The sequence below is a fragment of the Apteryx rowi genome, unplaced genomic scaffold (assembly GCF_003343035.1).
Source record: "Apteryx rowi isolate R43461 unplaced genomic scaffold, aptRow1 scaffold_454, whole genome shotgun sequence".
Taxonomy (NCBI): domain Eukaryota; kingdom Metazoa; phylum Chordata; class Aves; order Apterygiformes; family Apterygidae; genus Apteryx; species Apteryx rowi.
The window spans coordinates 255,734-271,912 of record NW_020450710.1 but is presented as its reverse complement, the minus strand read 5'-3'; the positions used below and the strand labels follow the sequence as shown (position 1 = coordinate 271,912).

The 16,179-nt window shown below is 38.8% G+C and overlaps 1 protein-coding gene across 3 annotated transcripts in view; it reads right to left on the bottom strand.

Annotated features, from left to right (window-relative positions):
• GLI3 (GLI family zinc finger 3) overlaps window positions 1-2,272 on the bottom strand; it is a 198,394-nt gene extending 196,122 nt beyond the window's left edge. For 2 of the 3 annotated variants that reach the window (XM_026077485.1, XM_026077486.1), the window contains exon 1: window positions 2,107-2,230. In XM_026077485.1, coding sequence (XP_025933270.1) covers window positions 2,107-2,230 — 124 coding nt within the window. Of the gene's footprint in view, window positions 1-2,106 lie in introns of all 3 variants that reach the window. The other variant, XM_026077484.1, reaches the window with a different exon arrangement.
• Window positions 2,273-16,179: the final 13,907 nt, after the last annotated feature.

Below are 16,179 nucleotides of genomic sequence, written 5' to 3'. Positions count from 1 at the left end.
ATCTTGCAACAATAAATTTCATCATGTTTAAATTCCTGAAGTTTTGCTATTAGTATTTGTTTCAGTACATGTTCCATGGAGTACATAGACTAAGAAAAAATTTTCATATCCAGGATGAAATGCAATTTTTATCCCTCTGAGCCCAACCCTTTATCTCTGGAAAGTTGTTTGCATGGTTATACATGAAGGTAGATTAGAAACCCAGATCCTGGAGATCCTGGTGACTTCGAAAAATACAAAGGCTCTAGCAAGGTCAATCCTTATCCACTGAAAACAAAGGTAACTCACATCATTACCTCAAACAAACGCAGCCTCAGGCCCCAGGATATGTATTACATTAGCATCTTATTCCATTAATGTGAGAAAAATACACTGACAACAATTTCTGGTAATTCTTTAGACTAAGAAATCATTTCAACTCTTGGGAGTTTCATGCCCCTGACATGCAGTAATACCCCACCTAGATGCAGCAAGTAGTTAAGTACTGAAACTCCTATTAAACTGCTAGATAGAATAGACAGAGAAAGTGTTTCAACCCAAGGGTTTTAGTAAATCAGTGTCAGAATTAGGAATAAACATCTTGAAGGCTTTATTCTTAGCAATCTAATCTAAACGTTTGACAATATTGTTCAAGCCAGCCCAAAACAGTCAGAGATAAGTGCCAATACTGGGTTTGAGAACAAACCCCTGACACATCAAAGAATATGCATATGTGTTTAAGTATGCATCCATATGAAAAGTTGGGCCAATGTGGAAAATCCTACTATTGGAAAAAAAATACAATGGGGGAGGCACTTCAGCTAATGTGCAGCACTGTAATTCTAATGACAGCAATGGATCTATGCTGACTTACACCAGCTGAGGACCTAATATCATATACTTTAGAAAACTGCTGCAACTTTCTCCATACCTGTCAAAGGGTTTCTATATTCTCATGGGGAGCAACTCCAACTACTAGGTCAGCAGGTGCTGAGTTTGTTTTGAATCTAAAGTCCAGTCACAGAGAAGGATGCTGGGACACGTCATCTAATTTTTACTGACTCGCAGAGATTCCCCTCAAGTACGGCTGCAGGATTCATATATTTTCTGCTCTACACCACTTGGAAATAAATGGTTATTTGAGGAAGCACAACCTTTGTTCAAGTTATTGAAGTGAGAAACTGACCTGGATCAAAAGACTAGATGAGCATGAYGGAAGCAAAAAGGGTGGACAGAAAAGGTTGCCAGGGATACACCAGGATTCCAAAATACGCAGAAAAAGATAGCAATTTTCTCTTTGTAACAATTATTAGAATGATTTGTGCTTTATCATTCTAAGACCAGTGCTTAATCTGCTATCCAAAATCTGCAGGGCCAAATTCTGCCCACACCTTTTCAAGCAATTTTCTCCTAGGCTGCAAAGGGAGCTCTGCCTTAGTAGGGACCAGTACACTCAGCCCTCTTAGCTGAACAAGGAGAGGGCGGGGGTGGAGATTACACAGTCTCTGGGGAGGCAGAGAATATGTAAAATTGTCAAGTGAGGTAATCTCTGGGGAGAATTAAACTACTCCATTTTTGCAAATCTACAAGCTACACATTCACAACTTTGAGATGCAAGGATACACTTGATGTTTTGATGCCAGCCATTAAGGCACTTACAGCAGGTGGGAGTAGCCCTTTGCAAGGACAAATTTATTTATAAAAGAAGAAGAGAAGGAAAAAAACCTTTGCTACTAATTTTGACAGGGCTACTTCTGTCGCATTTGTAATAACTAATTATCTCACTAGTGTAAGAGATATCAATGGCAAAATGCAAAGTACTTGCAAGCCCTGCCAGGCTAATCAAGATGATTTCCAAAATTCCAAGACAGGAACTTCCTATACTAAATAACTTTGCACATTTACATCTCAAATTAGAACATCTGGAAGAAAAAGACTATGCCTGATGCCAAAACAGGCCTTACTATATCCTAACACTTTCCACCACCCCCTCCCCGTTTGTTTGTTTTCTTTAGACTTCCCTTAGAACAAACACTTATCCAGGTGCAAATGCTCAATTCACAAGGAATGCAGTGAACATAAAATTACTGTAGGTTTGGCTGCTAGTAAATCCCTGCTGTTACTCACCATTGGAAGTTGTGCTGGAGGCAACAGCTTTCTCACTGACATCTGTTCGACTGGAGCATTTCACTATGGAATTCTCCACTTTTTTCTTCTCAGTCGTAGTAGAGCTATGGGACTGCGCCTCCATGATGACTTCTCATTACTTCAGCTCTTCTTGTACTAATACCTGAATGAAACAATAAGAGTCAAACTTTAAATACTATTAGAAAGCTTAGTCCAAAACCTGTCACACCTCTCACCTGAAGAAGAGACTGCAGCACAACTGTATTAGCACTCCACAGGCCATTTGTGGAAGCCCACCAAATCAGGTTTGCATGCATGAACTCCCGAGGAATTTAAGGAAATGCTAATACTACAGACAAGCATGTTTGCCTTTAAAGAGAATCAGCATCACAAACTATTATGTTACTTGACAGGTAGGTCCCTCTTTCAAGCCTGTAAGGTTTTAATAGACCCAGGGGGAAAAAAGCCAGTATTTTTTTCCTATGTCCAGAGCAGTTTGGAACAATGCAAAAGAAATCACCGACCTTTATGTTGACTATAGAAGCCAAATATTTAAATTTCAACATTCACACTATCCGAACACATTGCAATAGAATTACCCTGTCTATGTCTACATCTTGTCCGACTCATGTAAACATCTCTCATTTTGTTTGTTCAGAAATCTAACTCAAACATAAGAGCATTGGAGCAACACCCTGAAAACCACAGGGAAAGGCAAATATTGTTGCTAGTGACAGATAATGAGTTCACTTTCTTTTGCATGAGAACTCTGAAAATGAAAAAATCTACAGAGGTTTTTGTCTTGTTATTTTGTCTTTCTTGACTATTTTTAGCATCATCTACAGTGATACGTTCATTTTATAACCCTCAGATCACTTCACCTTATTCTCAGAGCTTTCACGTTCATGACATAAATTTAAGAACCCCACAAAACTTCCAAAGGGGTGAAATTCTTAGTGCTACGCTGTACCCACTTCAAGGTACTGAGACTGCCATGATCTCTGGCAGTAAGGAACACAGGTATTTCCAGGCTGTGGTCTACAGCTTAACTTGACACATAACAGTCTGTCCAAGTAAGCTTTATACAAATAATAAATATTTAGCACACACCATGCTTAGAACCAGAGTACCTGAGCACTTTGGTGCTTTGAACATGAACCTATGCAACAACAAAAAAATAATAATAAATAGAATGCTTTCAACTCTGAGAGGCACTGCAGTCATTAACTAAATGGGTCTGAAAAGGAAGTACATTGCACTACTGTTCTAGAACATTTAAATGAATTTGAAAAACAAAGACTTCAAAACAAGCCACAAAGCAAAATATAATGAAGTGTAATTACATTTGCAACCTGTTTCCCCAATTTTGACAGTCAAAAAAAAAAAAAGCTACAAAGCCAACTCGCCACAAACACAGCTGTCTAGTAAACCTTCTCTTTCCCACCTCCCTAGTAGGAGTTCGCTTTAATAGCACAATAAAACACTCCAAAGCCTCACTGTTATACAGTAGGGATCAAAGAAGAGCCGAATCATGAAATGAATCATTATTTAGGTAGGCAGCATAGCCAGGGAATTGGACTACATATCAGAGACTCTCTGCCACTGACCTACTAGTCTAACCTCAGGCAAGTCATTTTTCCTCCCTCAAGTTTCTCTGCTGCTAAAAACAGAAAAAACAAAGCTTTGCCTGCCATGACAGAAGATCTAAGATTTTAAGATCTACCTGGGAAAATGCTATAAATACTATTTTGATCTGTGAAATAACTTCCTAACACAAGCTGAAAGGGAATGCCAGGTGTCTTCAAATATGAAGCAGTAAAGATCTCCCATGACTCTACACCCCTCACTTGTACCCAGCAATGCACAAATCTCAAGGAGAGATCTCATGCAAGCTTTGTAAATAGAACCAGCTTTTCACGTGGTATCTCCATCTTTCCTCTCGCACCTTCACACAGGAGCATCCCTGGCTTTGGTTAATTACCATATACATTAGTCTTTTCAATCCAATCTGCTGGCAGAAACTGGGGGGAAGTGGGCAGCGTACCCCAAACTGTTCACCCAGCACTGACCAGAGCATGCTCATTTTGTCTGTACAACTCTACTCACACAAGTATCAAAAACTGCTTCTGTCCATCCTCCAGCCACTGCACGAGCTAGTTCTTCAGTGTACTCTCTTGTGCTCTGATTATCCTGATTTGAGTTATTTAATGGTCTCAAAAAAGATTAATTTTCATGTCGTTTCTGAAGGAGTGAACAAAGCTATATATTTTCAGTCATGGTTATTTTTCCTGTGTTTTGCTTTCTAAAAGCCAAGTCTTCTGTTCAGGCAGCATTTTCATTTACATCAAAGAGCTTGTGTCAGAGCTTGGAGGGGGAGGGCAGAATTTGTCCCCCATTTTCTTCTGTCCTCACTTCACAAATCTGTTTCTTTTGGCTAAAAGTCATGAAAGGAAACAATTATAATCTCTAGCCAGCTAGAAAGGAAGAAGCCACATACTTTACACCCACTTCACAAGGCCAGAAGAGTGGCATGAAACATTTGGGCAAAGGTCATGAAAATGATGACAGGTATCTACAGCGGTCCCACCGCCTCCTGCCACACAGATGTCTCTGCAGATATGAACAAGGAGCCCTCACTTCTCTCCACCTCCTCCTCCATCCCCTCTTTACCAAGGCAGGATAGTACCTCCATTACAATCTGATCCTAGCCCTGCCCAGAAAAGCAAGGAGACGAAGGTACTCTTAAGGAGTTAATATTGCTTTAATCTCCGAAAAAGGCTTCTTTGGATCATCTGCAATTCAAGAGCAACACGTGGCTGCTCAGACTGGCGTCCATCCATTCTCTTGGTTATTTTCTCTCCCTGATCTTTTCTGATGTTTTGGGTTTTCTTTAATGGAGGGAAGATTAGGGGACATAATCCCACATCTCTTATCACTGCTTTCTCTATCACTTTGCTGCTTTATGCTACTGACTGTGGACAATGGTACAGAACAGAGGCCTAAAGTAGCATCTTAAAAGTGAATTTTCAGTCAGAAAATTGCAGAATTGGCAATGAACTAATATAAACATCTGCTCTTGGTACCTGTTCTGGTTCATGTCTACTTAGTTTACATATAGAAGCCTGTTTTTATTACTGTCAGTGCTGAAGAGGCCACATTGCAAAAGTAAACTTTCTTATTCAGCTCAGCACGCTACATCATCAGCTGATCACTCCAGCCCTGCAGACGTTACCTCCCATGCCTCCCCTCCTCCCCTCCCAACACACACACACATGTTCCCAGGAAGCCTGTAAGAATTCAGCAGCTCCAGCACCTCACTTTGCAATTCAACTCCAGTGGGGTATCAACTATGTGGTGATACACGTGGCAGAAGAAGTAAGGAAAGCAGAGAGACTGAAAGACTAATAATTAAAGGTATGTGTTTTGGTGTGTTGTTGTCAAGTACATCTGATATGGAAGCAGTCAACCAGTATTCAAAATGGTGCCCCCAAAATCTTATTTTCATGAACACAAACTTTTAACAATCCCACTTAAGCCTCAGCTGAGAGACACAAATCAGATACTCAGTTCATCTAGAATCGTTCTCCTTAATCTTGGCTGTGATTTTTATTTTCTCTCAGAAATTGTACTGCAACATGAGAATTGCAATCTACAAAAAAAAAAAAGTAGTCCACGACAATGTGAAGATTTATTCCTACTGGCCGCCACTCCCTATCAGAAACCATTCTGAAAATCAGCCAGCTTGACGTTTTCACATTAAAATATGATGAGGTTTATTTTATAGTGTACAAGGCTCTCCCAAGCATGTGGGTCAGTGACTTCCCTGTTCCTGCCCCTAGGCCTGAGACAATACATATCTATTCTACAGGAACGAGTTCTGCCTACAAAAAATCGGAAAGTGAGTTTTTGTCGGCTGTCTGGTACCTCTATGTGCATATGAATGGCAAGAAAATGCTATAACAGTATATGGGTGAAAGCCTGAACTTTCATAGGTAAATAGAGGGATAAACATTCCTTCCTGAAAGCAAACATTCAAGGCTTTTTCCCATTCAGCCATGCTTGAACCTTTTGTAATCTTCCCTGAAGCCTGAACCCAGCACAATTAATTCCAGACCCCCTTAAATCTAATCCCTCTCAAAACAGCAACCTGCCTACAGGTGTGTCTCTTCTTTTTAAATCATAAACTTTCATCAATTGCATAATAAATTGGAGAAATTTTAAGAACAAGCTGCTGGAATAAGCTAGTTAAACGAGCAAAACTGTCCCTTTTAATTGGAATGTCAACAAGTGGCAAGAAAGAGTATTTCTAAAATACAAAAAACTTTTTTCAAGCAATTTGAAATTACGTAATTCCTGGTTCCCGTGTATGCTGATCATAAAAAATGTACCTCACAGTAGTAAAAGTAATGATACTTATATACTGGGAGGTGGGGTGGGGGGTTGGAATCTCTGTTCATTTTCTCACAACAACCCCAACTAACTGAAATTAGCGGAGCAGCCCTCTCCCTAGAACAGCAGGAAATTTGACCCCTTCTGAACACACATTTTTAATTTTCCAAGAAATCTTCAGCTTTATGTTCCTTTCCTCCTCTTAAGTAGTTTTTAAATTATTATGTTTATATTGAATCAGTTAGTTTTAAAAGACAGATCATGCAAATCTTTATTCATGCCAATAGCCTCACTGGCTTCAACAGAACTACTTGCTTCAGTATAAGCTGGCAGAAATCAGCAGCGGAAATTCTCATTCTGCATGTTAGCCTGTTTTATGTTTCTTGCAAACTTAAACCTTCTTCTGCCTTCATTTCTTTTGTTTTTGACGGGATATCTTTTAATGTACTGGCTTTAAAAAAAAAAATCTTTTCCCTGTTTTATTTGATGCTGCTGTAGTTGCATTCAATTCATTAACAAGTGGTTTGCATCCACTGAGAAGAGCTGTCTGAAATAGCAGTGTCACAGCATTCATCATCATTACATCAGCAGTAGGGAAGTTCATACTGATTGCTATCAGCAACCAGAGTGCCCCAATCAGCGTGCAAGCAAACATAGCATGTTTAATTTTTTAGAAGTGACTCTGGGTATTTGGGGTGTTCGTAGGTACCACTTTGATCCACACTACTGGAAGCAGTCTTTGGGGATATAATACATCTTAAACAGCACAACTGTATGAAAGTGAAAAACATGAGGGGAGGCATGAAGAACAATCAGGAAATTACAGTCTCTCTCAAGCATAAAGAACCCTTTATCAATTATATCAAAACTGGTTACACTGTTCCTTAGGATTATTTAAGGATAAAAAAAAAATCTGTCTTGTTCAGATACATTCAAATGCAAAATTTATATGAAACTATTTTATGCTATTATATGAGAGCTATTTCACACTAATTTATATAAGCTTGATTCAGATACAGTTAACTTCCAAAACCCACCTAGATTTCAGCATTGCTTTCCATCAAACTTGCTGGCAAAGCTGCATTCAAAAAGTTACCCATGATAGTTCCTGCTGAAAAACACACAAGAGCTCAGATATTTCAATAAATATCTTCCAGTTGCAACATTAACCTCCTGGTATACCTCACCATTTTTGTAACAGCTGTAGGAATTAGTTTAAATACCTTTTTAAAGTAGTTGTATCTTTTTTCAGTTCTTTGTGAGCTAAGCCAGAATTCCAAAATCTCCATTAATTACTGCCAGGCAAATTTTGTTCAGATTCTTCCCTGTTGACCCAACTGGTCACAGTAAGAATACATCTGATATAAACTGAGCAAAAAATAGTCTTAGATTCACTATATACAAGAACACAATAACACCCCACTAATATGTTGGTAAAAAAGAAAATCTTAATACTTCAATGTACTTATCTTTGTTTATGATTCATGATCTATAAATGTGCTAGTTGCGACCAGTATACTTCTTATAATCTGTTTTGAAATGTAAAGTAAAATTTAAAAAAAAAAGAGCTAGAATCAGATAGGAGGATTTGCAGCTTGAAATTAAAAAGATACCCCAAGTTATAGGGCACAAGTGTATTAATACAGTCTTTCCAAATTCATTACTGTCTGCTGTCTTTTCCTGTATGTTACTTTCCTTTGATTTATTCCTCCCATAAAGACTGAAAAACAACTAAACCTAAAGCCTGGTTAATGATGATCTGATCTGTTCCTGATAGGTTAAATAGCTCGTGGCAACAATAATGCAGGATCACAAACACAAAGGCAATCAGCTAGGCAAAGCAGTACTATTATCATCCCCATGATTAAGATCTTAAGTGAGAAAAGATTCTGTGGAATACACTAAACTACTGCTCAAGTGTAATAAATGCTAGACTCCAGAGGAATCACATTTCCTTTACATCTTTCTGATACAGATAAACTAAAAGTTCTGTAAATATTTTAAAACATGCACATACCTTCGGATCAATAAAGATCAGAGTAACACTTTCTACTAAAGCAGCACCTCAGTTGCTTTTAATAAACATCACCCATATATCCTTACAAGTAGATTATCTCTACTTCTGTTACAGGATTTAGAAAGCTGTTAAATAAAACTCCAATTAAATGTTTTTACTATTACTTCAATAGATTAAACTCTGTATCTAAATAAAACAGCTTTCTGAAGGGAAAGAACTGATTCTTAGTTTCTTACCCAGCAAATATAATTTAATGGATAAAATTTAATGGATTCAGGTCAAACTGTCTATTTCCTCAAAGCCCCGTTCTCCATCCTTAACAGAACTAGCTATTTGGGAACAATACAATGCTGAGGGTCACAGGGCCAGAACTTACAACACATTTTAGAACCTCTAAATTTCAGATACTATGCATGTTCTGAGGTAAAAATTTATAGTCCATTCAGCATATTCAATCAAAAATACATAATCATTTCAGCAACTCAATCCATAAGCATTTGTTACTTTAATCATATGGTCTTGCATTCCTTTTCCTTCCTTGTTTTAACTTTGACTCTCTTAAAGCCTATCTAAATATAGACAATGCAAAGAATTTATTTTTAAAAAGATATGTGCTCATAAATTAAAAATAAATAAATAAATAAATAAAAGGACTACATATTTTTAAGTCTCCACATTGCAAATATATGGGGGGAGGGGTTAAAAAAAGTAATGCACTTACCCTTTACAAATCAGTACTCCTGTCCAATTAAACTGTCTAATATTGCTAGAAAAATCAGAATAAGCTGTGTTAGTGCTTGTTTTGCAGTCCTACATGTACTTACGCTTCAAACTCTAGAGTAGGAAAAACTCTAATAATTATGTCAAAGATAAGCTGAAAAAGAATTACCATGGGGGGGGGGGGGAAATCTCCTGTGGACTTTAACTCTTTGTAGCAATAGGTTAAAATAAATGGGGAAACTTTAAACTTCCCTACCAAATCTACACTCAGTTTTTGCCTATACCTTTCTTCATGAATTCAGTAGTACTAAATCCAAAACAAAATTAAATAACAGCATAGTAACTTCCTTCTGTAAAACACTTGTCTTATGAAACCTGATTTTGAACATTCATGATGTGGATTTGAAAGGACGGGAATACGCCACAAAGGAAGACAATCAGCAAGTCTTGCTGTGCTGATAACAAACCCTATGACTTCCTCTGCTGATATTGTTATTAGCACTAGAAACACTTTGGTGAGGATAAAGCATGGGTTTTTTTCTTTCCCTTCTTGCCAGTTTTTCCACATACAGGTTGGTAGAACAAATTGCAAGTACCTGTAATGGGTGTGTTTTACATTATGACTTATTTATCAAATAACAGATCGCAACAACTGTCATAGAAAAATGCAGAAATACTCTAATTTAGAGCACTAACATTAAATGTGATTTCTAATGGCATGATCATTTTCTTCAGACTTTTTGTTTTATCTCATCAATCCCAACAGATAAAAGTTTCCTTAGAATCAAAACTAAATCTATATATCAATGTCAATCTATACAGGCACTAAGCTCAAGGAAGAATATATTTAATGCACATCTATTGAAAAGATGCATCTTCTGTTTCCAACTTATGATATGCAAATGAAAGAAGACTGACTTCCACATTTTACAATTAGCATTTTAAAACAAGATTAAAGGAATCAAGCAGAGTGTTTTTGAAAGTGCTATGTTTTGATCACCATTCCTGTTCCTGGAATCCTACTTATCTACTCAGCATACTTTAAGGTTAAGGGATGCCTTGATCCAGAATTTCACATTCTAACCCAATACAGATGTTTTAACAAGTGAAACAGCTAGGAAAGCTCAATGTATCCAAGAAGAACTTCAAGTGTGAAAGGTACTTTATAAAACTTTATCTTCAGCCTTTAAAGTTTATTTTAGGTTTTACACCTGTCTCATAGTAGTAGTAAAACAGCATCAAGATTCCTTCAAGTTTCTGTAACTTGACAAAATAAAACAGGACAACGTTGAACTGCTGCAGTATAAATTACCTCACAGCCCACTGTCCTTGTTCAAATAGTATATCAAAGAATTACACAGCTGTCTTATTTTCCAAGAAAAAAACAGCCATACTGAATTGAAGTGCCAAGACAAACCACACCAAACCACATGTCCTGTTATTTAAGAATCTGTTGTGCTAGGATTTCATTTTAATATACATAGTTCAGAACAGCAGACATTGTATTGAAGTGACACTAGCTTGATCTTTGTTTCTGACTATTCAGTTTCAGGTATTCATACATCTTATTTAATGAAGGCTTCATTCTCTCGGCAGCTGGATGAAGTACTCTTTACACGCAGTTGAGTTTCTTGACATTAACAGATTTGTATATAGAGAAAACAGAAATCTATACAAAGCAGCAAATGCAGTTGGGGGAAGGTTCAGGTCCAACCCATCAAAAGGTTGGTTAGGTCCCTTAGCCCCAATCTAAATAGGAGATATTTCACCATAAAAATACAGCAGTATTTTGAGCACCATTTAAAAATAATAATAATAATTATTCCTCAGATTATTCCTCATGGTAATCACTGCAAAAAATAATTGACAGTACAGTGGAAACTTCAGCTATCAAAATCATTCAAACAGATCTCTTGATACTGGATTCTGATCATATCAATTCTGATACCCAGCAACTATTTAAAGAAAAATGTATTCTATCCCAATTACTTAGTCCCTTGTTGTAACCTAAATAAAATGCAAGTATTTGTAAAGATCAATGTATTGTCTTGTTTCTTGTTTTGTTCTTAAAAAGAGAGACATGTTCAGATCAGCAGCCAATTTAACACACTTTCAATGTAATGCAGGTACAATTTATATGTACAGCGTACACCACAACAAACCCACAGTATGATGCCAGTGCAATCTTTAAGAAAGTTTTCCCCTAAATCTCCGCAGAAAGCAGCCTTAAAAGAAACTAGGGATTAGAGTGAGCTGGAAGGTAGGGAGGGAGGGGACTTACCTCAAACCTAGCCAAGCGGAAATCAGAGCAGTAATTCTACAAGTCGGCAGAGTACACTTTTAGAGCTATAATGGTGTGAATCACAGAATCACAGAATTTCAGAATCGCTGAGGTTGGAAGGGACCTCTGGAGATCATCTAAGTGCTGGGCAGCATTGCCTGAAGGCAGCACTAATACACTGATGACTAATGACTGGACCACGCAGACAATGAATTTGGGGGTTGAAAGCTAACAGAAACCGTGCAGTACCTTGACAAATGGGCTTTCAAAATTTCATTCATTGAATAACCTTTAAGCACAAAATTGGCTCAAGTTCTCTTGGGAATAACATGACACATGTTGTTGGACAATAAGTATTTTCCTTTTTAATTAAAACTATTACACCAAATACATAAACATAATTACAGTGAATAAAATATAAGAATTAACTATTTAACAGATAGAACAGAACTTAAGACCCAGAATTGGAGGTGCAACACCACTCGTTCATAAGGGTCAACAAATCCCAGGGTTAACTGCCTGATTCACTGAAATTCACCCTTGGCAGAACACACTTTCCCTTCTCTGCCACTTAAAGGAGAATGAGAACTTCAAACGTATGTTTAATGAGCTGCTACAAAAACAATTGGTTAAAAGAGGCTCAGAAATTATGCACTAAAAGCTATATTGTGCTTAGAATAACAACTGAAAAAGTCTCATTTTAAAGAGCCTAGTCAAAGTCAAGCTCCCATAAAACAAATCAAGCCCCATATAAACTTTGTAACCTTGTGTACTGACAAACACATTAAAACAACAGAATCACTCTTTAAAGGGGCTCTTTTTTTCAGTGTAAGTCTACTTCCAATTTGAAAATAGCAAATTTGGCTATTTTTACAGACAGAATGAAATATCTAAAGTGTCTCTAAATTAACAAGTACCACTTGCCCTAGACAGCATCGCCTTTAGCAGCTCCTAAAAACTTCAGAAAAGGATCTTAAAACAGGAAGCTTAGTGAGCTCATAAAACTGTTGTTGGAGTCAGGAACACATAGCATATTTAATCTGCAAACTGTGAGAGTCTACAATGATTTCAGCAAGATCTGAGGCATGCCCTCAAGGTTTGCTGGGATCTGGGATTAGGGAGTTGATAAGAACCCTCTACTGCCCATGGACATGTTTTTCTTCTGCAGTTAAACACAAATGCATAGAGACGTTTGACTGCTGCTTGGCGTTACTGCTCAAGTTATATAAAAGCTTTGCAGCTCCTTTTGCTGTCAATATATCAAAGTTAAAAAAAAATCATCAAAGTGTGAAATTTCATTTAAAGTCTTTGCCAGTCTACAGCTCTATTTCACAGACCTATCAAATAAAAGTAAAGATGAAAAATATACTGAAAGAACTTGAAAAGTTTGCAGCAGCACCCATGCCCTATTTTTGTTTATTCTGTCTCATTTTATTTGATTTTAAAGTATAACAAATCAATTCCCTTACAAAAATGACAAAGTCTAAAGGGAGGATGTCTATAAAACCTATGGTTAAAAGACAACTTGAAATCATTATTACAGCTGAACCTTTTGTTGAATAAAAAGCTTCCTCTGTAGCCATTTTAGCATTTTAATTGCCTAACTGCAAGCTGGCAGAAAATTTCTTGAATCTTCCAAAACAATCAGAATGACTACAGAATATGAGTGCCAGAAAAACTAAAGCCTTCTTCAAAGTATTCTTTAGCTAGGGATTTACAACAATTGCATAAAGAAGAAAAGTCTGTCTTTTAAGATAATCTACTATAGTCTAAAAGCATTAACATTCCATTACTAAGGTTTTCCTGAGGATTTCATGACTCATTGATTCACTTTTCCTTCAAGTCTGCTTTTTCTTTGTACATTACTGTCTCCATAAAGTTGAGTGCATGCAACACTGATCATTAAACTGTTTCCTTCCATAACTTCAAATAAATCCTGCTTTAATAACCATCAGATTCCTTATTTATCAGGCAAAGATGACTAACTTTTCACTAACACTTTGCAACACAAAAATATGCCATTCATTGCTTGAATTCACAGGGTGAAATTCAAATGTGCTACAGAGTGCAGGTAATGAAATAGCTTTCCCAAAAATGCAGCAGGAAGTGTAACTGAAACTTTTAGGGGTTAGTATCAAATGCACTTTTTTTTTTTAAATAAATAATTTGCAAGATGGACTAATTATACTGATATTTCAATGCAGAGAGCTTTAATATTTTGGTTTCTCTAACACCAATTCCAAAATAAATGGAAATGACTTATAAAAATCAATACTTTATTTCTAAGTTACAAAAAAAATTGCATTTGAAAATATGTATCTTTCACAAAGGAAGATTACTTATTGCAGTAGATGCTGTCTTGGCCACTGCATATGTTTTCAAGCCAAAAACATTACCCCATTTAGGCAGGAAAATGCAGGTGATGTCTTTGTTTTCTAATACTTCTGCCGAAATGCTTTGGAAAACAGAATGTAATACTGAGAAACATGTGCAATTATCTGAATGCAACAGCGCATACATTCATACACCTTAAACCATAGTTTTACTTCCATTTTGGCTTAAAAATATATATAATATATATCTAGACTAAGAATGTCCTTTTCCTACTCTTTCTTACTCATTCAAAAATCACATACTCTTTCATTTAAAAGAAATAATCTTCCCCTTTAAAGCAGACTTCTCTCATAGCTACTATTATTTATGTTTTAATGGGGCTATACACCAAACAGAAAGTATTTACATACTAGCTAGTTAAATCCAAATCTTCATTATATAAACAAACTCTCAGAAGGCTGACTACAGTTTACATTGTTAAACTCATTCACCATTACTTTTAATATATATTTCCTCAACTGAAACACTGTGGTGTGGACAGGGCAATTTTTACATTTTAAGGTTACTTTACTTTTAAAACACAGCATTTGTCTTCCTTCAAAATAATCCTGACATATGTAATTAAGAAACTGCCAGATCATTATTAATTTTTAATAAAGGACCTAAATGAAATAATTATAGGAATCAATCAGTGAGGCACCTTTCCAAATTACAATGCAATTGCACAAATACTCAAACTACTTAAGGCCAGTTCTTGAAGATTCCAATCCATAACCTCTCCGAATCCCAAATCAAAACCAATCCTGCAACACAGAGAAACCTAGAGATTTCTCACTGTTCCACTGACTTAAATGGTTTCAAAATAGATACCAACATCATGCACAGAAAGACAGGCAGTAGTGCCCTCTTAGAAATGTTTGTTAGTTTAATTAGCCACATACTGCAAAGCCTTCTGCTTCTAAGTTTTTCTGTAGCACACACAATAGAATGAAGTATGCATGTTGAAGCTTAAAAATCATGTTTATTAAGCCCTGAAAAGCAACTGGGAAGTAGCGGGGGCATGATGGTGATGAATATTTTGCTGTGGATTGCTACCTAATACTCCTTCAGTTAAGTACCCTCTAAAACATGACACTGTATAACAAGTGGACAGCTATCCATACCTTTGACTAAAAGGGTCTTTGAGATCCGTACAGTCCATCATTTCAAACTGAAGTGGCAGCTGGAAAATGTGGAACAGCTGGCAAAGAGCTGAGAGAAAATGTTTTACATAAATATATCTACATATAAACTGGCAGAAGGCCACAAACACTGTACCCAAAGGACCGGATCAGAACTATACACCAGAGGGTTAAAAAAAAAAAATTCGGGCGGGGGGCAGGGAGGATTTCCTTTTACCTTCTCTCTTCACGTGCTGTGAGGATTTGGGAGCTGGGCACTGGCGAGTGCGCGAGCGAGCGCCAGCGAGCTCGTTTGGAGACACAGGAATTGTGTAAACAACCCGCGTTCACAGGCTAATTAAAATAACAGAGTATCCACTTTCCCCAAACGCTTCAAAGTTATGCGCTGTGAAAATCCGCCGAGGCCCGGGCGCGGGTCGCTGCGGGGGAGCCCCGCTGCCCCCTCGGAGGCTGCCCCACACCCCGGGCGGCGCGCAGGGCCGCGGGGGGCCGGCCCGCTCCGCGCCGATAACACCCAGGCCCGGCCCGGCCCGGCCCGGCCCGCTGCCCGGCGCGGGCTCCGCAGCTCCCAAACTTGACGAAGTGCCAAAGGCGGCAGCAGCAAGAAGCAGCAGCGCCGGCGCGGGGACGGCCGCAGCTGCGGCTCCCCCACGCGCGCGACGCAACTTTCCGCCGGCCCCGCGGCCCGCCGCACCGGGACGCGCAACGGCCAAAGGCCACCCTAACGGCCGCCCCCCAGCCCATCCCCCCTCCGGGGCGCCCCGTGACGGGGCCGCCTCCCCGCCTGCGCTCGCCTTTCCACCCCACTAGAAAGTTTGCCGCCCTCCGCGCCCGGGCGCGAAACGCCCCGGAGTTTCTCCTCGGGCGAGGAGGGAGGAAGCAGCGGCTGCCGGGCTGCGGCGGGACGCAGTGCCGCGGCGGCGTGTGCGGGGCGCCCGGCGGGAGGAGAAGGTCCCCTCCGCTGCCGCGGCGCCGCTCCAGCTCACGCACTCTTTGACAGCCATTTTCGGGGTTAGAGCCCTCTCTTCCCTCCCCTCGCCCGCAAGTTGGAGCGGTGGGGGGCGGAGGGGGGCAGGGAGCGGTGAAAAGAAAGTGCCGAGGCGCGGGGCAGCGCCCCGGGAACAAAGAACTTCTCGGCCAACTCGGTACCT